Source organism: Podarcis melisellensis (assembly GCF_964234715.1).
Source record: "Podarcis melisellensis genome assembly, chromosome: 1".
In the NCBI taxonomy this organism is placed as follows: domain Eukaryota; kingdom Metazoa; phylum Chordata; class Lepidosauria; order Squamata; family Lacertidae; genus Podarcis; species Podarcis melisellensis.
Window position 1 is genome coordinate 46,594,692 of NC_138528.1, and position 19,223 is coordinate 46,613,914.

Sequence of the window (19,223 nt, forward strand, 5' to 3'; positions counted from 1 at the left end):
TTGCCTTTCCCTCTCAGAAAAGGCCTAGCAGGGGTCCTTTCCTTTTTCCTTATCTCTGCCTCTCAGCAAATAAAGTGGATACCCCGGCTAGTTCCTGAACTTTCTTGTTTAGGTCTCTCCAAACCTGAGTGTCCAAATATATGTGTCCTTTCACAGCTCAGTTCTCAGCCATCTGGCTTCTCACCCGTGGCCACCCACTCTCCACCAAAATGGAAAGAACAATCAGTTTTTAAACTATCACCAAGTAGCATGGGTGTAAAAAAAAAAGAGACTGATGACTCCCAAACCAAAGTGGGGCTGTTTCAGGCAAATTTGGAACTTGTCAGAATGAAAGTAGGATTTCCCTGATGCAGAATGAACTGGTGAGTATCTCAAGTGGTTGTTTTTTTTTTTTTGCTACTTTTGACTATTCAGATTTTTTAAAAAAATGCACCATGTCTCCCAAAATGGAAATACTTTGCCTCAAGCTTGCCATATAAGAAAACTGCCAGGCTGGAGAAACACAAAAGATCCTTAGCAACAGAGCAATCCAAACAGCACTCATGCTGGGCTGTTTGGGGGGTTAGGGGTTAGGGATTGAATAGGGGTGTCCCTCTGCCCAGCTGAGCTAGTTGCTGAACAGCTGCTGAACAGCTCATTCGGTACAGCATTGAGACTCTTAATCTCAGAGTTATGGGTTGGAGCCCCACATTGGGCAAAATATTTTGCAGGTGGTTTGACTAGATGACTCTCGTGGTCCCTTCCAACTCTACAATTCTTTGATTCTATGAAGGAGGCGTGCTATCAATTTCTCTGCCAGCAGAGAAATTTGCTTTCCAAATTGATGAGCCTTCTGTTCTATGAGCTTGATAAATGGGCCATTATTCAGCTGTATGGTATCAGGAAGGACGGAAGCAGGATCACATCAAAATACTTCTTGTACACACACACAAAAAACCCCTCAAGCAATTAACTTCAAAAGATTTTTTTTAATTTAGAAATGCAGTTATATACATAGAATAATTGAAATTAAATTAAACTTTGTACAAATATTAAAATACTATCTTCACACCCACTTCAATGTACAGGATACCAGAAAAATATATATATATAAAATAAAGCAAAATAAAAACTGATTGACATCCTGCACAGCGTTATGGTATTTTTAAATCCCACATATATACGAGTACCATTCTGCAAATAGATTCATAGTGGTGCAACTCAGATTACAAACAAATAAAAAGCACTGAAGGCAACCAGGTTCTCCCTGTGTGTTTGCATCTCCAACTACCTGCAGCCTGCCCACTGGGTAACAGAAGGTGTGCAAGTGCTTGTTCTGATGGAACATTTGGTCTGAACTGTGTGAGCTTCTATGTAAAAGCAAATGCAGCAGTGCTATCTCCAGTAGAAATGGACCACCAGTATTAGCAGAAGCCAGTATCTCAAGATATATATTAACATAGAAGTGTTCACCATTCAACACACATCTCCTCTGGTGCAAGCATTGAAATCTTAATAAAGTGACAGAGGTGGTCAACTCCAAAAGCAATTTTTAAAAAATCTGCAGGAAAGAAGCCCAGGACTGAAGCATGAGAGAGAGAGTGTGTGTGTGTTCTCCATAGGATACTACCTAACATGAATCGAGCCAATGGAAGGTTTCCTACCAAAAAATCCCCCCATACTCAGTCCTTTGTTTGTATGCTCACTACGCTACTATAAAAGCAGTAAGGGAAACAGAGGGCTGATACACACATCAAAACAGCAGTTCTTTCTGCTGTGGGCACAACATCTATTGTAGATGCAGGGAGGGGGCAATCATCAGCCCCAACCAGGATGGATAATGGTCAGGGATAATTGGAGGTGTAGTCCCACAACATCTGGAGGTCCACAGGTTTCCCCATACCAATAATAAAGTGTGACAGAAATGCACGTATTGACGTGTTTACAGACACTAGACAGTAGTCACTCCATAGACGTGTAAATTGTGAACTGATCTTAACTCGTGCCCAACTTTGTTTTTCTGAACGTGTACGGGTGGACCATATTTGGAAATGATGGTAGAACTGTAATACAATGCATCCAGTACTGCTTAAACCACCTGAAAACACTGTAGTAAGAAACCTCTGGTGGGGAACAGGTTGGTCAAGGATGTCACAGACTTCCTCACAAGGATTAAGAAACAGTACACTAACAGTTTCAGTTGTGCATGTGCTATATTACCCTAGTGCAGGTACCACGAGCATCTTGATTTTGGAAATGCTCTCCCCATGTGCCACAGAAACCAACTAATGTGGTATTTACTCATTTATTTGGTAGACATGAGTATGCATTCTCATGTGCAAAAAGCCCCTGCAGCCCCTGTGGTATCCAAAAGAAAATCTCTCAACGAGAAAGTGGTAAAATTAAGTATGGAGTGTACAAAGAAGCCCTTTCAATCTCCACTTACTTCTAAAAGGCAATGAGGAGTTGGGCGGCACCTTTCTCTCTCAGAGTTAGTAACATGCATTTAACACTCTGCCTAAAAATGCTGCAAGGAATTATTATACAAAAGCACTCCAGTGAGAAAAAATGTGTACTGGAAGTGGCCCTAGAAAAGAGCTGATGCAAGAGAAGCCTGCACCCAAGTGCCCTGCCCCTCCAGTTCCCCTTCATCCACTGTCCTGCCTGTTTTTTCTCAATCTGTAGGGTGCATCAAAGCCTACTGCATTCATGCCATTAAAAATGGAAAGCCAATCCAATGTCTTACTTCACCTCTTGCTCCAACTTACTTTACGTGAGAGCAAGTTTCAAAGCTAAGCACTTGAAAAACCTGAATGCACAATCCTACAAGTGTTTGCTGAAAAATAGGCCTCACTAACTTAAGTGGGACTTACTTCCAGGTAAATGTGTATGGTATTGCAACCTAAATGGTAATCCTATTTGCCACAACTTGCATGGGCTCTCAGGTTTCAGATTTTCTTACAAGAGGAGTGACACCATGGCAAGGACACCAGGCTTCCTGTAAATGCTAAAGCTTCTTGGGTCATCGGTAGTTAATGGGCCTCATCATACCTCAAACAGACAATCTTGACTCCTGCCCTCTCTCCAGCAGGTCTCCAATGTCAGCAGCAGCTGTTTTAAGAGACACTTGCTGTATGTGCCATACATAAACTGGATGCACAAATATCCTGGCAGCTTACCACAGTAGGTATCTAACCACTGGAGAAGTGCTGCATTTTAGTTTAAACAAGTGTTATCTTGCTTTTAGCAGTAGGTGCATGGAAGTATAAGGGAAGAGCTATTGCTCAGTGGTAGAGTACATGCAGTGTACACAAGAGGTCCCACATTCAATTCCTCAGCTCTTCACACACACACAAACACACACACCCCCCACTTCAGCTGGGAAAGACCTCTGCCAGTCAGAGTAGACTTTTCTGGACCAGCATTAACTCAGTATAAGGCAGTTTCATATGATCAACCAATATTCTAAATGGAGGGTGACATGGCATGGGAACCACTCATTTATCAGAGGTGTTATGTTCCAGCATTGAAAGGGCAAGGTGAGCCTGCAGAATCAAATTCTAGATGCCTACAATTTTCAAAAGCAGACAAATACAACCTTAGATGAGTTTTATTCTTGCCAGGCACAAAGTATGTGCTTGCAGCATCTGGCATTCTGTACACAAGACTGGAAGAATTTAATTAAATTAGTTGACTTATTAGGCACCTAACAGCCACACAGCATTGGGCCAGTGGTTGTTTCAACTGATGTCTCAGAATTCTTTTTAAAAGTGTCATGGTTTTAAAACAGAGGACCCCCTTCATTTCCAGCCTGAGCATTAGAATAGATGCCCTGAGCATTATAGATAATAGCTATTGCTATTCTTGCCCTTCATAAATTTGTATTTAAGAACCTGAGAATAGAAAATCTTAAAAAGGGGGGGGCACCTACATTCTTAGCCTGAAGACCGTAACATTTGTATTTCATTTTTCAAATTTTATGAAAGAGAAAAACTGCTCTTCTGTTGTCTCCCATAAGATTACAACCATAAAGTTCTTTTGTGTCCCTTGTTTAAATTACTCAGGTGAAATGCCTATTCCAGATTTAAGACCCAAGTTGATATCTGACTCTTCATGTATCTGCACAAAAAATAGTGAATGGGGGAATGGAAATTAAGAGTGGTGTTATTGCTTCATTCTATTGTTAAACAAAAAAGGAAGAAACCAGATATTTTTCTTTGGGCTAGGTGTCACCCAAAATTCTGCCACTCTTTCACACCGTCCAAAACATTTAGCAGGAGTTCTGTCACTGCAACTCAAGATGGTAGGTATGGGCACAGCTAAATCCTTCTGCATAAATGGTGCTCTTTAATTGCTGACATAACCTCCCCATGCAACAACATCCCAAATATATCAGATAGGGTGGGGGTGGGGCTTTCTTTTATAAACAGCAGAGGAATCTAAGCCACAGCCTGGCTGTGTTCGCTGGGGCTGATGGGAACTGTACTCCAAATCATCTGGAGGGCATCCAGTTAGTGAAGGCTGATCTAAACACCACATTGAAGAAGAGCAGCACTCTCTGAACAAAGTGAGAGAACCTGTTCTACCACTGGGGGTCTCAAAGAGCAAGCCAGGAAAGCCTAAGGTTAGGGCCATATATGTATTCTGTGATAACAGCCAATATTGGGCATCAAGGCAATCCACATTTCTGTGGCCTGTATACATTATGAAAAGCAAACTAATTGCCATCCATTGGATTACTCTTGGGCAATTTAGTTTGCTTCTGCTAATCAGGATGAAGCATGAGGAACTATGCAGAGCCCTGAGACTTTATTCTCTCTTCTGCTTAATTTTAAGCTGTTATGTTAGCATGTGTATATTGTTTTCCACAGCATTGTACATATTGATTTTTAAATGATGTATTTTTCTAATTATCATTATAATTATTTTTTCTTACGTTCTTTTAATTGCGATTGCCAGTCCCTAGATACGTTGTGAACCAATCTGAGCAAAATCCTGTGAGAAAGCAGCATACAAATAAGCCAGTGATGAAAAGACGATGGTCTGATTTCAATCAGATACATCACCCACAGATTTGCAAGGCAATTTTCACAAAGGAGCTAAACAGCTTTGAATTAAAGCTGCAACCTGTAATTATCTGAATGCTTGGGTCTATATTCAGTACCAAACTGTGTGCTTTTGTGTGGAATGTGCACAGTATGCAATGCCCATCTGATGCTGGAGAACACAGACAGTGGCCCAGGGAATCGTGCTGCTTCCCATTCAGATTTTTTGGTGGTAGGCAGGTTGGGGGGGGGGGAGGCAAAGTGCTGCCTTTTCCCACAGCTGTCTCCCACGTCAGTGCATTGTTACGAGGCAGTAAACGGGGTTGACCTCTGACACTTCCATTTTTCAAAGGATGGGCTTTCTAGTTCCCTTGATATTTTAAAGTACACTGTGGTTCTGTGTGCTCACCCTGGCTTTGAGACAGGGCCAAGTGTGAGAACTGGCAACCAAGCCATTCCACTTTTGATGTAGGAATCTTTAGGAAAGGTCACAGAACTGTTAGGCTCACTGGAGAAAATCTGGGATTTTATACTTCCATGATGCCATCAAACTGCAATGCACTGACCACAGTGGGCTAGATAAACAAGAGCAATAAGTATATTTACATGGAAAAAGGTGGAAGTAAGTGAACATATTCCCTGCATAGAAAGAAGCAGTGTGCAATGGGAGTGGGTGGAGGAAGAAACTGGGTCAAGGGGTTTTCCAAAAGGGTAAAGACAGCAGCATGGCTCTTTCCATTCTATTTTGTTTTAAGGCAGACTATCACTGTTATTCATTCAAGGCAAACAGGACATGCCAGATACAAAAAGCTAGGTACTTGCTAATGGTGATCCATTTTCCAATGACTAGGTTCTAACAGAACCAGGAGGAAGACATAAGCAATGTAGGCTAAACACTAAAAGCCCTGGCATTGCTTTCGCAAGGATGGGACCCAACAACAGCAACAAAAATAAAGTGGTGAGGCCAAAATTGCTCTCTCATTAAGGTGGGTCAAAGTAAAGGCATAGGTGATGAACCCTACTCAGGGAACAGCACAATGTGCACACACACTGACATCCTACAGTCATTCCACAGAAAACGAGCTCAACACACTCCAAGATGAAAGGCTTTGGATCAACTATGGTACAGCTGTATTGCTGGCAGACTGGCTGTTCTAGGAAGAGGGCAGTCATTTTCCATGTGGGCTTCTCAATGCAAGTGCTCTTAAATCTGGTCATAGATTGAACTGCTCTAAGCTGTTTGTCTCAAGACAACCCTAGACTTCAGCTCACACCAAGTTTAGAGAATCGTCCTTGATGAACCAAGATAGAGGGGGGACAGTTTTGTTTTGTTTAAATGGAAGCTTGCAGAGGTACAGACACTTCACCCCGGCAAGTGTTCATTTTCTCCCTCTCTTTGGGAAACAAAGAAAAGCAAGTGGCAGCCTAAGCTTGCCATTAATGATCTTGTTTTTCTTTAAAAGAAAAAGAAAAAAGGTTGGCAAGTTGCAGTGGTCTTTAACATAGTCAACACTGCCCAAGTTCAAGTGCAGCTACGTTAAGTAGTCTATGTTGCTGAAAACAACTGAGGGAAACAGTATGTGTATGTCGCTACAGCTGGACTCTGACCCACCCCTCCTCACAGCCCATCCAGAGGTGTTCTGACTTGCCTTCATAAGACAGTGAATAAATGGAAGGAAACTCTTTGCACCCAGAAAAGCAAGCTTGGTGGTTGTTTTTTGGCCCTGCTTTCTGAGCAGAAATCCAGAAGCTAGTAAAGCCCACGAGAAGCTGCAACAAGCCAGTGTGAGAAAGAGCAAGGCACAAGTAAATAGCAGCTCTCCAGGGACCACACTCAAACATTTGGTGGGGTAGGGGAAAGGTATGAGGAGCTTAAGTCCACTGACGTCACTGAAGCCCCCCCCCCCTCAATGTAGATAAAATGTGGGGAGGAACGGCTGGCACCCTGTACACCCCACTGATGCATCGAGGAGGCATCCTGGCGGCATCCTTTGGATCTTCAGCTATGGGGTATGTGTCTGGAGGTATTCAGGGCACAGCGCATGAAGATGGGGAAAGTCTGCGAGGAGTGCTCACCATCCCGGAAGAAGGAAAATGGAGAGAAAAGGCTAGACAAATGCAGCAAGCCTCATGCTTCTTTCAACAATGGAATATCTGGATTGGGAGAGAGGAAGAGAGAAAAAAGACAAGTTAAACAATATTTTGTGTTTACGTTCCATATCTGAAATACCACACAGCACAGTCTTGATATAAGTCTCGGCTGTCCATAAAGCCCTTTCCGTTTATCAAGTTCTTATTTGACCATGTCAAGCTTCTATAAAAATGAGCCATCCTTTAAAACCCTTGTCAGTCATGCTTCTTCAAGGACTTTCCCCTAGCAAAGCCCCAAAGTCTCTTAACTATTGAGGATTTTCTTGGGATGAGAGACTAAGGCTTACTGACTAAAGCTGCTTTCTTCAGCAGGTGTCAAAAGACTGCAAAATAATCACAGCAGAAAGGATCAACTTCTCTCTTCCCCTCCACACACAACATCCTGCACTTTCTGTCATCCACATTAAAATACAAAGTCCGGAGTTCAGCAGCAGGAACCAATTATGCACATTTAGGACACTTTACTAATTTGGTAGAGTTTATTCAGATTACAAGATAAGGATGTGCTTTTGTTGTTGTTCTGGCTTGATTCAAACGCGGACAATTTTATTCGTGATGGGAAGCAAAAATTGGGCCTCATAGAAGGCTATTTGGTGGGCACTAGTTTTTGAAAGTTAGAAATAAATAAATAGACGCTCCTTCAGGTATACTGGGCCGAGGCCATTTAAGACTTTAAAGGTCAGCACCAACAATTTGAATTGTGCTTGTAAACACACTGGGAACCAATGAAGCAGAGGCAAACCAAGGTGGGTGCGGCCCGCCCCGGGTGTCATCCCTGAGGGAGGGTGACATTGCTGCCCCGCCCGCCCTGGGATGCTTGCGGTGGGCGGGGCACCCCCTGGAATGCTAACTGTGGGCAGCGCCCCCTGGGACGCTTGCCCCGCCCCCCGGTTGCACGCCGCTCCAGGTGCCGGACCAGCTAGCTCTGCCTCTGCAATGAAGATCCTTTAGGACCGGTGTTAAATGGTCCGGACCAGCTAGCTCTGCCTCTGCAATGAAGATCCTTTAGGACCGGTGTTAAATGGTCCAAGAGGCCACTCCCAGTCACCATTCTAGCTGCTGCTAGTTAGCAGCTATGATCCACGGAAAAAACTGTAATGTGCAGGGTTTTTTCTTCCCCAGAATGTGCACTACAATCGTGACTGCCAGTTTTTATGACCAATGAATAGCCACCATTGTAGATCCACACCAGAAGCAACATCATTACTCAGTCCATTACTGAATGACTTATACCAGAACGCTGTTAGGGATTGTGTGTCCATGTAGGAGAAAGGGGGAAGATAAGGGAGGAGGATTCTAGTACTTTTAATAAAGTATTTCTCCTTGTAAATGTTCCACTGTAAGAGTGAAAGGCACTTTGGAAAAACTAGGGTTATGAACTTATAAAATTCCAATTAGCAGGAGTTTAGGTGAAAGACTTATTTTTCAGTTTGCTTACCATCAGTGTACTCCTCTGAGGAAGCAAGTGATAGAAGGCTTTGTACATCACTGCTTTCTGAGTCTGGAGCTTCTTTGTGCCCAGGTCTGCTACAAGATGCACCAGCAACCCAAGAGGAGGTGGTCGCCTGATGAACTAGAACAGCCTCCGAGTGGTGAGAGCTGCTAGCTTCACACAGTCCAGAACGTCCAGGGATTTCATCCTCCCCAGCAAAGCAGTTGTGACCCACTTGGTCTGGTGGCTGCTGCATCTCCCTCGCTCCACTTTGCCCAGCTCCCTCCGAAAGGACAATCTGTACCCGTGAATCCGAAGGAGGTATGCAGTTCCCAGCACTGCCATAGACAGCTTCTTCATAGGATGGCAGCGCCACCTGGACTCCATCCACCACGATGGACACCTGGTCCCCAGAAACACCTTGATCACGCCTGCATTTGAATTTTAGAGAAAAAATCCACATTATGTTCTGTGATGCCCAAGAATACAAAAGCATTTGTGCAATGCTGTATCTGCAGAACTTCTAGATTCAGTTCTTCTTGACATGCTGTTTCATTACACTTTGTACTTGAAATCAGCCAGCATAACTGGACTTCAACACTTTCACTGGCAATGGCAAGCAAGAAGCAAGATTCCTGGCCTTGGAGGTGCAGGGGGTGGGTGGGCAAGGTTCATCTCAGCAACTGTTTGGCAGTCTAATCCCCATCCCAGTTTCAAGCCTGGGAGGAAAGCTGGGGACAATTTAGCAACTGGAATGCTGGAGCAGGAAAGGGAAACAAGGGGCTTCCTAGCCTGTCATGGCACCCAGGGCACATCAGCCATGTGGCAGCCAAACTCCATGCTTCCCTTTTGGGTTGAAAAAGGAAATACACTTAAGATTTCTAAGCTCTTTACACCTCAGCCCTTACAAGCAGGTAAGACAGGCAATATGACCATCCCTCTGTGCATTGCAGATGGGCAGGGAAGAGATTAAGGAACAATGTCAAGACCACCCTGTGTGTTCATGGCTGAACTGAGATCTGAACTTGGACACTCCCAGTTCATAACTGAGCACTGGGCGATACTAACTCTGTAAGTTATACACTGGGTAGGGGGGGACCTAAGACTCACACACATGAAATATTGGACACAAATGACTATAGTAGCTACTCAAGAGTGGTGGGACATAGTGGGACAATTCACCTCATCAGCAAACGGTATCATATGAGTGTTAAGCAACAGACAGAAAACTGAGGTGAATTTATTAACTATTAGCAAACACCTTATACCATAACCCCATAATCAAGGCGAGGAGCCACAGCTCTGGAATCTACGCCCTGATTAAAAAAAAATTATGGCATTTAACTTCCTGGGCTGGTATCGCAATATTGCTGGGCTTCTATGGAACAGCTCTCTGCATCCGAAGCCAGAGAAACAGTCTATACAGCAGCAAAAGTTGTCTGTCAGGAGGATTAACTGCTCAATGAGACTCCTCAGCCAGGAATGCTTCGGCACTGAACCCTATATCCAGGTTAAGAACAGCTAGAATGACTGGGAATATTGTGACTCAGAACAGCATGTGTCAGACCATAGCAGGAGGGAAAATTCTCAGCACTTCCAGGGAACTGTCTGGGGTTCCTCCCACATATGTGTGTGTTTGTTTTAACAAACCCTCATCAAGTCTCCAGAACTAAGTAAGATTTCGAATGTCCAATTCAAGCAAGGGCTTCAGCTTATGAGACAATGGAATTGATAGCTATCCCAAGCAATGTCAGATTTCCTAGTAGAAAACCAAAATCTAAAGAATCAGAGGTGGCTCTTCAATTGGGGCAGATGGAGCAGCACCCTTCTTGCACCCACCAGCCAAAGCGCACTCTTTCCCTGCTCTCCATTACTTATAACACACTTTTTGCTTGCCCCCACTGAGTCACATGGCCTGGCTTCAGCAGCAGTCTCCTTCCTTGTTCTGGCGTGCATGCTTCTTTTCCTTCTTACCGTGGCTTCTGATTTGCCCTCATAACTGAGCTTCAGTAGCAGCAGCCCATTTTTCTGTTTTTATTTTAAGCGTAATGAGGTGGTGTAGTGTGTACTGATGGTGGTTAATAGAGAAACTGGGACGCCGGTTGCACTGTGGTCTAAACCACTGAGCCTAGGGCTTGCTGACTGGAAGGTTGGCGTTTTGAATCCCCGTGACGGGGTGAGCTCCCATTGCTTGGTCCCTGCTCCTGCCGACCTAGCAGTTCAAAAGCACGTCAAAGTGCAAGTAGATAAATAGGTACCACTCAGGCAGGTAGGTAAACAGTATTTCTGTGCGCTACTCTGGTTCGCCAAAAGCAGCTTAGTCATGCTGGCCACATGACCCGGAAGCTGTACACGGGCTCCCTTGGCCAGCAAAGGGAGATGAGTGCCGCAACCCCCGAGTCGTCTGCGACTGGACCTAATGGTCAGGGGTCCCTTTACACTTACCCTTAATAGAGAAACAGCTAACATCACCACTCTCCCTACCGTGAAATAGGCTTTTGCTGAGTTTTACAATTGTGAAATGGACAAGTATTATTGGTCTCTGTCTGCCCACCCCTAAAATGGGTGTTCCATTTCATAGCTGCTGCTGCTGCAAAGAACAGCATACCTTTAAAAAGAATGCACAAATGTTTTCTTCTTTTGGGGGAAGGGGGGTGCCCATTATCCAAGAGAATGGTATAGGAAAGACAACATGTCTATATGGTTTGAGACTAAGCTTCAGATCTGTTTCCATGCAAAATTGGAGAGTGTAAGAGCAGAACAGCAGACAGGACTGCCGCAGAAATTAGCCATGAAGCAACAAAGCAGTGCCTGTTACTGTGGGCCTCATCGCCTACATACATTGCAAAAGAGCACCACAGATGTTTCTGGCGCTCTCCTCAATGAATAATTTCTGTGTTGTGTGATTGCTGCCCTGAGTTCATTATCTTGTTAAGAGGCAGACTTTCTCTCCCCAACCACCAAGCCTCCTGCTACTTCAGATACTGGGCTTAGAAAGGAAAATTATGCCTCATTCTGCATCTGAGAAGCTCACTGTTTGCTCCAATATAAAAACTAGTAAGATGGAAAGTCCCTTCTCTCTCAAAAGAACATGCCTTTCTTCTACCTCGCTGCAAAATATGCTCTGTGTGAATAAGCCTGGATAGTTCAGTTGGTTAGAGCATGGTGCTGATAATGTCAAGGTTGCAAGTTCAATCCCTGTATGGGGCAACTGCATATTCCTGCATTGCAGGGGGTTGGAGCAGATGATCCTCAGAGCCCCTCTGACTCTACAATTCTATGATTCTATGTGAACCAGAACCCACATACTAATGCCTGTATTTCAGCAATAGGTACTTAACTGCTGCCATTTAACAGCCTCTGCAGCAGAGACTTGGAAGGCTCACTAAGCTTCTATACTAAGCCCTCCCCTATCCCTCTAAGTGAAGACCAAAGCAAAGCTTCCACTCAGCAAGTGCATTGCCACCATCAGGTGAGCATGAGCAGCCCCCAACATTTGAACTATGGTGGTGGACAAGTATTCTGGTAGTTGCACTGCAATCCCTCCCCACAGCTCCAAAAGTGGGAGGCTGGATAGGGGTTGCTTAGCTACTGTGTTACTGAAGTGCCAAGAGCACCTCAGCTGCACAAAGGTCAAGTGTGCAAGCCCCCCACTCTCCCTTTTCCCGCAGGTAGGAGTGAGTAAGGTCTTTGGGCCATGCAGTGACCAAACCAGCAAGGGAAACTGTAGGATCTTGGCAGCCACAACTTTTAGCAGGCTGTTTTGGACCCCTGCCAAAATTCATCAGTAAAAGCTGTGCCTAAGGAATGCTTCCCAAGGAACTACCAAGGCTGAATCTTCTCTACAGATTATGAGACTGCAGTCATTAGAGGCCTGCACAACTTGAGAACCATCAAGCCCAATGCAGTCTTCACAGCCCCCGCCCCCTTTTCTACAATCCCCTGGAGGCAATAAGAAAAAGAGGCTTATCAAGCCTTTGCAGGTCGCAACATGGAGCTGCTAGACTGCATTAAGCTTAGTGATCAGTCTTAGTTGTGCAGACTTGCAGCAGGATCAGCAGCCTGATAGCAACTTTTTGCCAAAGAATGCAGATACTCTGCTTACTAGAACTCAACCTAGAGAAGAAATCCACAAGAGTGAAAATAACACCAAAAGAATAATAAAAAGGAGCAGGCAATAAGCATGATTGTAGGCAGGACAAGAGCATCTGCATGCACAAACATCTGCCCTCTAGTTACAGGTCATCTCCACCAACTCCCAGAAGCTCACCTGCTGTGATGAAAGGACTTCAGCTTTGGCTGCAGCAAAACAAACAACACAACTAAGAGGAGGATGAGAGCTACAGAGCTTGCTGTGGACGCCACTATGGACAGGGTGGGCACTCCTACACTTGGAGGTGAACCTTTATCTGTAGAGCAAAAGAAAAGGTTGTTTTTAATGGTTTCTTCTTAAGAAGCAGCTGTTTCCCATCACCAAATAAGAGTCCTAATAAACTGGGCTAGGAGAGAAAGTAGGATTATAAAGATGCTCTGGTCTTCACAAGGCCAGCTTTGTCCTCAAGTCAGTACCATGTGGAATTGTCCTAGGGAGAGACCTGTCCCAAATGCATTCATTGGGTTGTCAAGTGACCCTTAACCATTTGACAGCCAGGGCCCCTTTCAAGTGTTGAGGCTATTTGGTTACATGAATGCAAGCTAACCCTACTAGCTAGCACCCACCCACCCCTAACTCTCATCTGAATTGCATTTTATATCAAGGGAACAAGGAGTTGAAATTTTCTCCTTATTTATGTCTGGATGACTAAGTCAACTTCTCATCGAGCATATTGGTGAACTGTGAGACTGCTGCATCTTATCTGTTTAATAGCCTGTCTTCCTGTTGTGCAGAAAGCACCAATCCTTCCTCCACTCACCCCAACAATCCTTAAAAACATGCATGATTTTCAGCACATCATCCAGCTTGCAGGGAATTTCTCCTTTCCACAACATTTTATTCAATTACACACACTCCTCCCTCCCTCTGCTCCAATACCTCATGGTCAATTAAATGACAAACATTTTCCTGCAGACTTCTTGGCTTTCTGTCATGGGAAAGGAATTCCTATCCAACTGGTAAAAACCTTGCAAGACACAACTGTCAAGTTACTTTGGGGAAGTTCTTTTATTTTTGAGACAGGCAGGACTAGGCAGAGAGAACATTCTGTGCTGCAGCAGGGTACAATCAAGCAATATCCAAATTAGACCCCTCTCCCTCAACTTGACCAGGTTCACTGAAGCTGATGGGATTTGAAATCAAACAACCTCTACAGGGCTGCTCTTAAACCATAAGCTTGCTATTTTAAAAGAAGATCAAGGGGAATCATTCAGAGTTATGCATGAAACTTTTTTACCAACCAAAACTGGTGTGTGAGAATGTCGTGAATTTGGGTAGGAATGGGCTAGAGATTTTTGGCAGAATTGTCTCTCACACAGCAATTTACACTTCAGGAAAGACATGATTACAAGTTTGCAGTGGCAATGTGCCCTTAGATAATAAGGTTAACCCAATGCATTTTCTGAGGTCTAGACAGGCGCTGATTTATGTGCTAGTACTTGAAAGGCATTCAACAAAATGAGAGTGAATATATTCACAGTGAAGCATTACTGACCTTGGCTGAGCCTACAGGTAACTTCCATGTCTGGGTTCCACTTTCCATTCTTGCAAGTCAAATATTTGTAGTCTCCCTTCAGCAGATAGCCTTCCTCACATAAATACTCTATGACACTGTCAGATGTCAATGGCTCTTTGCAGGGGGACGGGTGGCATATGTAGCCTCCATTCTCAGGCTCGGGTGGCTGTGGGCAGACTGAAAAGGGAGGGGAAAGAGCAGTTATGATAACAAACTGAACAAGGGGAGAGAGCAAGAAAAGAAGCAGGAAACAACAGGAAATAAACTGGATGTCCTCTACCAGCTTAATTCTTATAAGTGCTATGGAGACATATAGCACAGATTTTCTGAATTTCAACCGTTAATGAAAAATGCTGCATAGTAATCAGGATCCATTTTTTGCTCATGGCAGGTGAGAGGAACATATGCAATGGATGCTGACTGAGCACCTCAACTCCCCAACTAGCACTCTGCCACTGCCACAGGCACCATATTCTGTTGCTTCTAGGTTGGCAGCTGAAAAGCCAGGCGGCATCCCTAAAGGTCCTTCAGTTGCTTCTGATCATCACAGCCATAATCTCAACCTATTTTAATTCCAATGTAAGGGGAGAAAGACTCTGTGTTGGCCAGCAGGTAATGGCTTTTTCCACCTGCCTTGCCTCACCCGCCCCCCCCCCCAGCCGTAGGAGCCCTCATAAGGGAACTGTTTCCAGAAGAAGAACTGTGAGGAGAAGGGGAGGGGAGAGGGAGAGAGACCTGTTTGCCACCAGAGGGTGGTTGGTCTCACCTGTGCTGCCCCACCTTCAGCCCAAGTGAGTTCCTGCCATGGGCATTATAAGACTGTGTATTTTAATGAGCTGTATAGAGTGAAAGAATATGAGTCATGAAGGTGTGGAGAGAGTATATATGAACTGATGTTGTTTATTTTGTTTTATGTATGATAAATGTTGTATTGTTTTGCTAATCATATGCCTTTTGCTTTAATGGTGATTTTTAGCTTATTTTTTAGTTGTTTTGTTAACAGTGTTTTATAAATTGCAGCTGTTTCACTGATGATTTGTTAATTATCCTATATTATGTATGCTGCATTTGTGATGTTCCATTATGGTCTTTTGACTTCAGCCCCAAAAGTGCACTCCTCCATTGTCTCCAGAGACAGACAGATGCCAGCAACAACAAATTATGTACTATTTGTGATGTTCTATTATGTTCCATCATGTTATTTTTATTTATTGTTTGCAAACGGTTTTGGGATTCATTTGAATGAAAAGCGGCATAGGGATATAATAAATCAAATCATTTGTTCCAATTACAACTTTTCAGTTTAACGACTTGGAAAAACAATTTAACTTAGAAAAGCGCTGGAATAAGAACAAAAAAGCCTGCTGGATCAGGCCAATGGCCTCTCTAGTCCAGCTTCCTGTTCTCAGTGGTCAACTAGATACCTGTGGGAAACCTGCAAGCAGGAGCCAACCAAGAGCACTGTGGCTTCCTGTGGCTTCCAGCAAGTGGTGTTCAGAAGCACTGATGACTCTGACTGTGGATAATCCATTCACACAATGGTACAATTGCACTACTGATTACTTTCGGCAGCAGGGGGCGGGACTAGGTCTATAAAAACATGCAATAATTATTCATGAATAGATTAATTTATGAGTGTCAGATCTTTCACACTTCCAGAAGGGCAGAAACAACAGCCTCAAATAAATAAAAGATACATGCACTAGTCTTCTGTCTAGGCTTTTCTCATTATTTCCCTTGTAAATGTGCTCATCAAGGTAACTTGGTACTGGAGTGTAGAAAATAGATTGTGCCACTCCGTGTTCAAAACCATCTGTTATAAATTAGTGAGCTCTCGTTTCATTTCCCACAATATGTAAAACGTTAGCTGAAGCTGAAGTTCAGCACAGGAATGCAAGTTCAACAGCCCAAACCTTGAACAACATGGACTTTCACTGACTAGACATCTTCATTTTTTGTCTTTGTAGTGTTGAAGATCAGGCATCTTCAGCATGAGAGCAGATGGTTATGTCAAGAGAAGGGCAAGTTCCAGAAGGAGCTTCTCTCAAAATCTGCCACAATAGTTGGGGGTTGCAGCTGACATCAAGCTCAGACTATGTTGATGGCTGTTCAAAAACCTGTCTCTATACCACGTAAGATGTGATGTATAATGCAATAGGAACACAGTACAAGATTTTTAAAATGAACATTTTAGTGTACTTCTTACTCCCACCCAACCTTTTATTTCACTATGAACTTTACTGAATTCACAGCAGAAAAAAACTTCAACGTTTGTTGCTCCTGGTTTCTTCATATCAAATCATTATTGGGAAATTACTGTTTCCCTGTCAAGCCTGTATTTTGAAGAAGAGTCTACTTTTGTAAGCTAATGTTGATGAGAGCACGCTCAAGAGAAGGGATTTGTCTGTGTAATCATAGCTGTGCATTTATGTAATTAGACACAAACACTTATACAGTGTAAAATATGCCCAGTCATTTCAGACTTCCCCAAAGCTTTTTAATAAAAGATCCCCAAAAGAGAAATAAAGACTAATTACAGTCTTATACCAATGCAGTCACCAGCTGGTGATTCACAAGCAGCAGAGTTGAATTCTTAATTAACATGCGGCAACACTAGAAATACTGCATCCTCATTAACCCTCTACCATGATTAGCAAACCAGGGAGGAAACCTGCCAGAGTACAGCTTTCTATTAAAAATATTGGGTGGACTTTAATGCCGTGCCATGACAAACGCTCCATCCGCAAAAGCATTTCCGCTTCCCAGATGGAATGATCCCCCCTTTGCACACTATTCTGGGGGTTCTCTAGACACCTCCCAAGCCAATTTTGAGGGATCACGCTGATGGGACTCATTTGGTTAATCCTGCCCTATGTCTTGTAGCATGCTCTAACTTTGCAGTTAAAACCATCTCATCAGTAGGCCACGTTCCTAAGAACGCTTTGAGAAATTTAAAGAGTCAAATAATGGTGTATCAAATCTTAGCTGATGATTATGGAACGTAGTAACTATTTGTATCCCATAAGCTGCTTTAATTTGGTTTCTGTATTAATATAAAATTGGGCTTTAAAAATATTACACATCAGCAAAAGTATTACTTATGAACCGGATTTAGAGTGTGTTTGCTTATGTTGACAGACCTTCAAAAACACACATATCCCATAGTTTTTCAGACATTTCACTGGGGAAAAGGTGTACTTTATTTTTGTGACACAAAACATGTCAAATCTATATTCTAATTTGTAATATATTTCTAACAAAAACAGCAACAAATGTAACAGGGGAAAATTGCATAGAAAAAGACAATCCATTCCCAGGGTTAGCATAATTCATTACAGCATTCCAGAAGCAAGCAAACAAAGGCCATTTATCATTAATCTGCTTTCCTTCAACAGAACAAAAACAACAACAAAACCAACATTGTATGCAGTCTGTATACTAAGTGTCTGCTGGCTCTCCAAGTACTTGTCACAATTAATACATTTGTGTCCACTACTAGGACACCTAAAAGCTTCAGTGTTCCAAATCAAACACAAACTGAAAAGTCACTAGCAGATAGTATGAAGGCTTCAATTTCAATCACGCACAAGGCGAGATAAGCATCACTAAAATAGAACTCTAACCAGAAGCGATAGGTAGCCAAATGTTTTAATGGTTCTCTTAATAAGGCAAAGGGACGTGGGTGGTGCTGTGGGTTAAACCACAGAGCCTAGGACTTGCCGATCAGAAGGTGGGCGGTTCGAATCCCCACGACGGGGTGAGCTCCCGTTGCTCGGTCCCTGCTCCTGCCAACCTAGCAGTTTGAAAGCACGTCAAAGTGCAAATAGATAAATAGGTACCGCTCTGGCAGGAAGGTAAACGGTGTTTCCATGTGCTGCTCTGGTTCGCCAGAAGCGGATTAGTCATGCTGGCCACATGACCCGGAAGCTGTATGCCGGCTCCCTTGGCCAATAAAGCGAGATGAGCGCTGCAACCCCAGAGTCGGTCGTGACTGGACCTAATGGTCAGGGGTCCCTTTACTTTACCTTTAATGAGGCAAACAATGACTAGAAGGGGCCATGAAGCAAGCTGGAGTGAATATCACAACCTCTGAAACCGAAGACTCAGAAGTGAGAGATTTAAATGCTGATGATTACAATGAAGTTGTGATCTAATAAATCGAAGAGGTAGCAGAAGGAGAATAAGCTCAGTGGAGAAGCTGGAGGAGATATGGAATTTCTCCATGGAGACAGCTGAAAGAACAGAATGAAGTGATGAGTCACAGGTGGCGCCCCAATAGACATGGGATCCCTCAGACAGAGAGGCGAATAAAGGGTGCACACCCTGAAATATTATGTCAAATAGCTTTCAAAGCACATTTCCACATTAATAGATGGGAATTGTTGTACCTAAGGTTCCCTGGCTTTCTCTGTAAGCCTTGGGCAACGTTTGCAGGTCTCAACAACATTCACGAAGACAAATGAGGCCAAGATTATGACAGTCATATTCAGGGGTTTTGCTGCAACAGTACACTGTAACAATTCTCGGAAAGTGCTCTACTCACCAAAATAGAGTGAAAGTGCAAAGAAGAAAGTTCTCAGGGGGGAAACCCCTCAGAGAGTTCTTAAAGAGAGGCCACTTTCATTTCTGGTTCTGCTAGATGCCAGTCAGAAATAAACTGAACAAAATAGCACTGTTTCAACCTTCTTGCCCCATGTGTTCAAAGCCAACTGAACCTGGGGGTGAGGGTTTCAAAAATTTCCCAAACGCTCTATGGCTGGATGCAGGTACATTCCCAATAACAGACTGCACAGAACCCCCCGTCCGCCTTCCACTTTGAAATCATTTTAAGGTACAGTGGTACCTCAGTTTACAGACGCTTCAGGTTATAGATGCTTCAGGTTACAGACTCCGCTAACCCAGAAATAGTACCTCAGGTTAAGGACTTTGCTTCAGGATGAGAACAGA

General features: G+C 43.6%; 1 protein-coding gene and 1 long non-coding RNA gene across 5 annotated transcripts in view; both read right to left on the reverse strand.

The window, feature by feature from the left end:
• The window catches only part of LOC309358113, a 124,092-nt gene that overhangs the window by 46,644 nt on the left and 58,225 nt on the right, over window positions 1-19,223 (reverse strand). The window lies entirely within an intron of this gene.
• Window positions 949-19,223, reverse strand: part of SUSD6 (sushi domain containing 6) — a 61,318-nt gene continuing 43,043 nt past the window's right edge. For all 4 annotated transcript variants that reach the window (XM_081890613.1, XM_081890611.1, XM_081890614.1 and 1 more), the window contains exons 3-6: window positions 14,256-14,453; window positions 12,878-13,016; window positions 8,614-9,038; window positions 949-7,178 (exon numbers count right to left, since the gene is read on the reverse strand). In XM_081890613.1, the coding sequence (XP_081746739.1) occupies window positions 7,153-7,178; window positions 8,614-9,038; window positions 12,878-13,016; window positions 14,256-14,453 (788 nt within the window). In that variant the 3' untranslated portion in view covers window positions 949-7,152. The remainder of the gene's footprint in view (window positions 7,179-8,613; window positions 9,039-12,877; window positions 13,017-14,255; window positions 14,454-19,223) is intronic.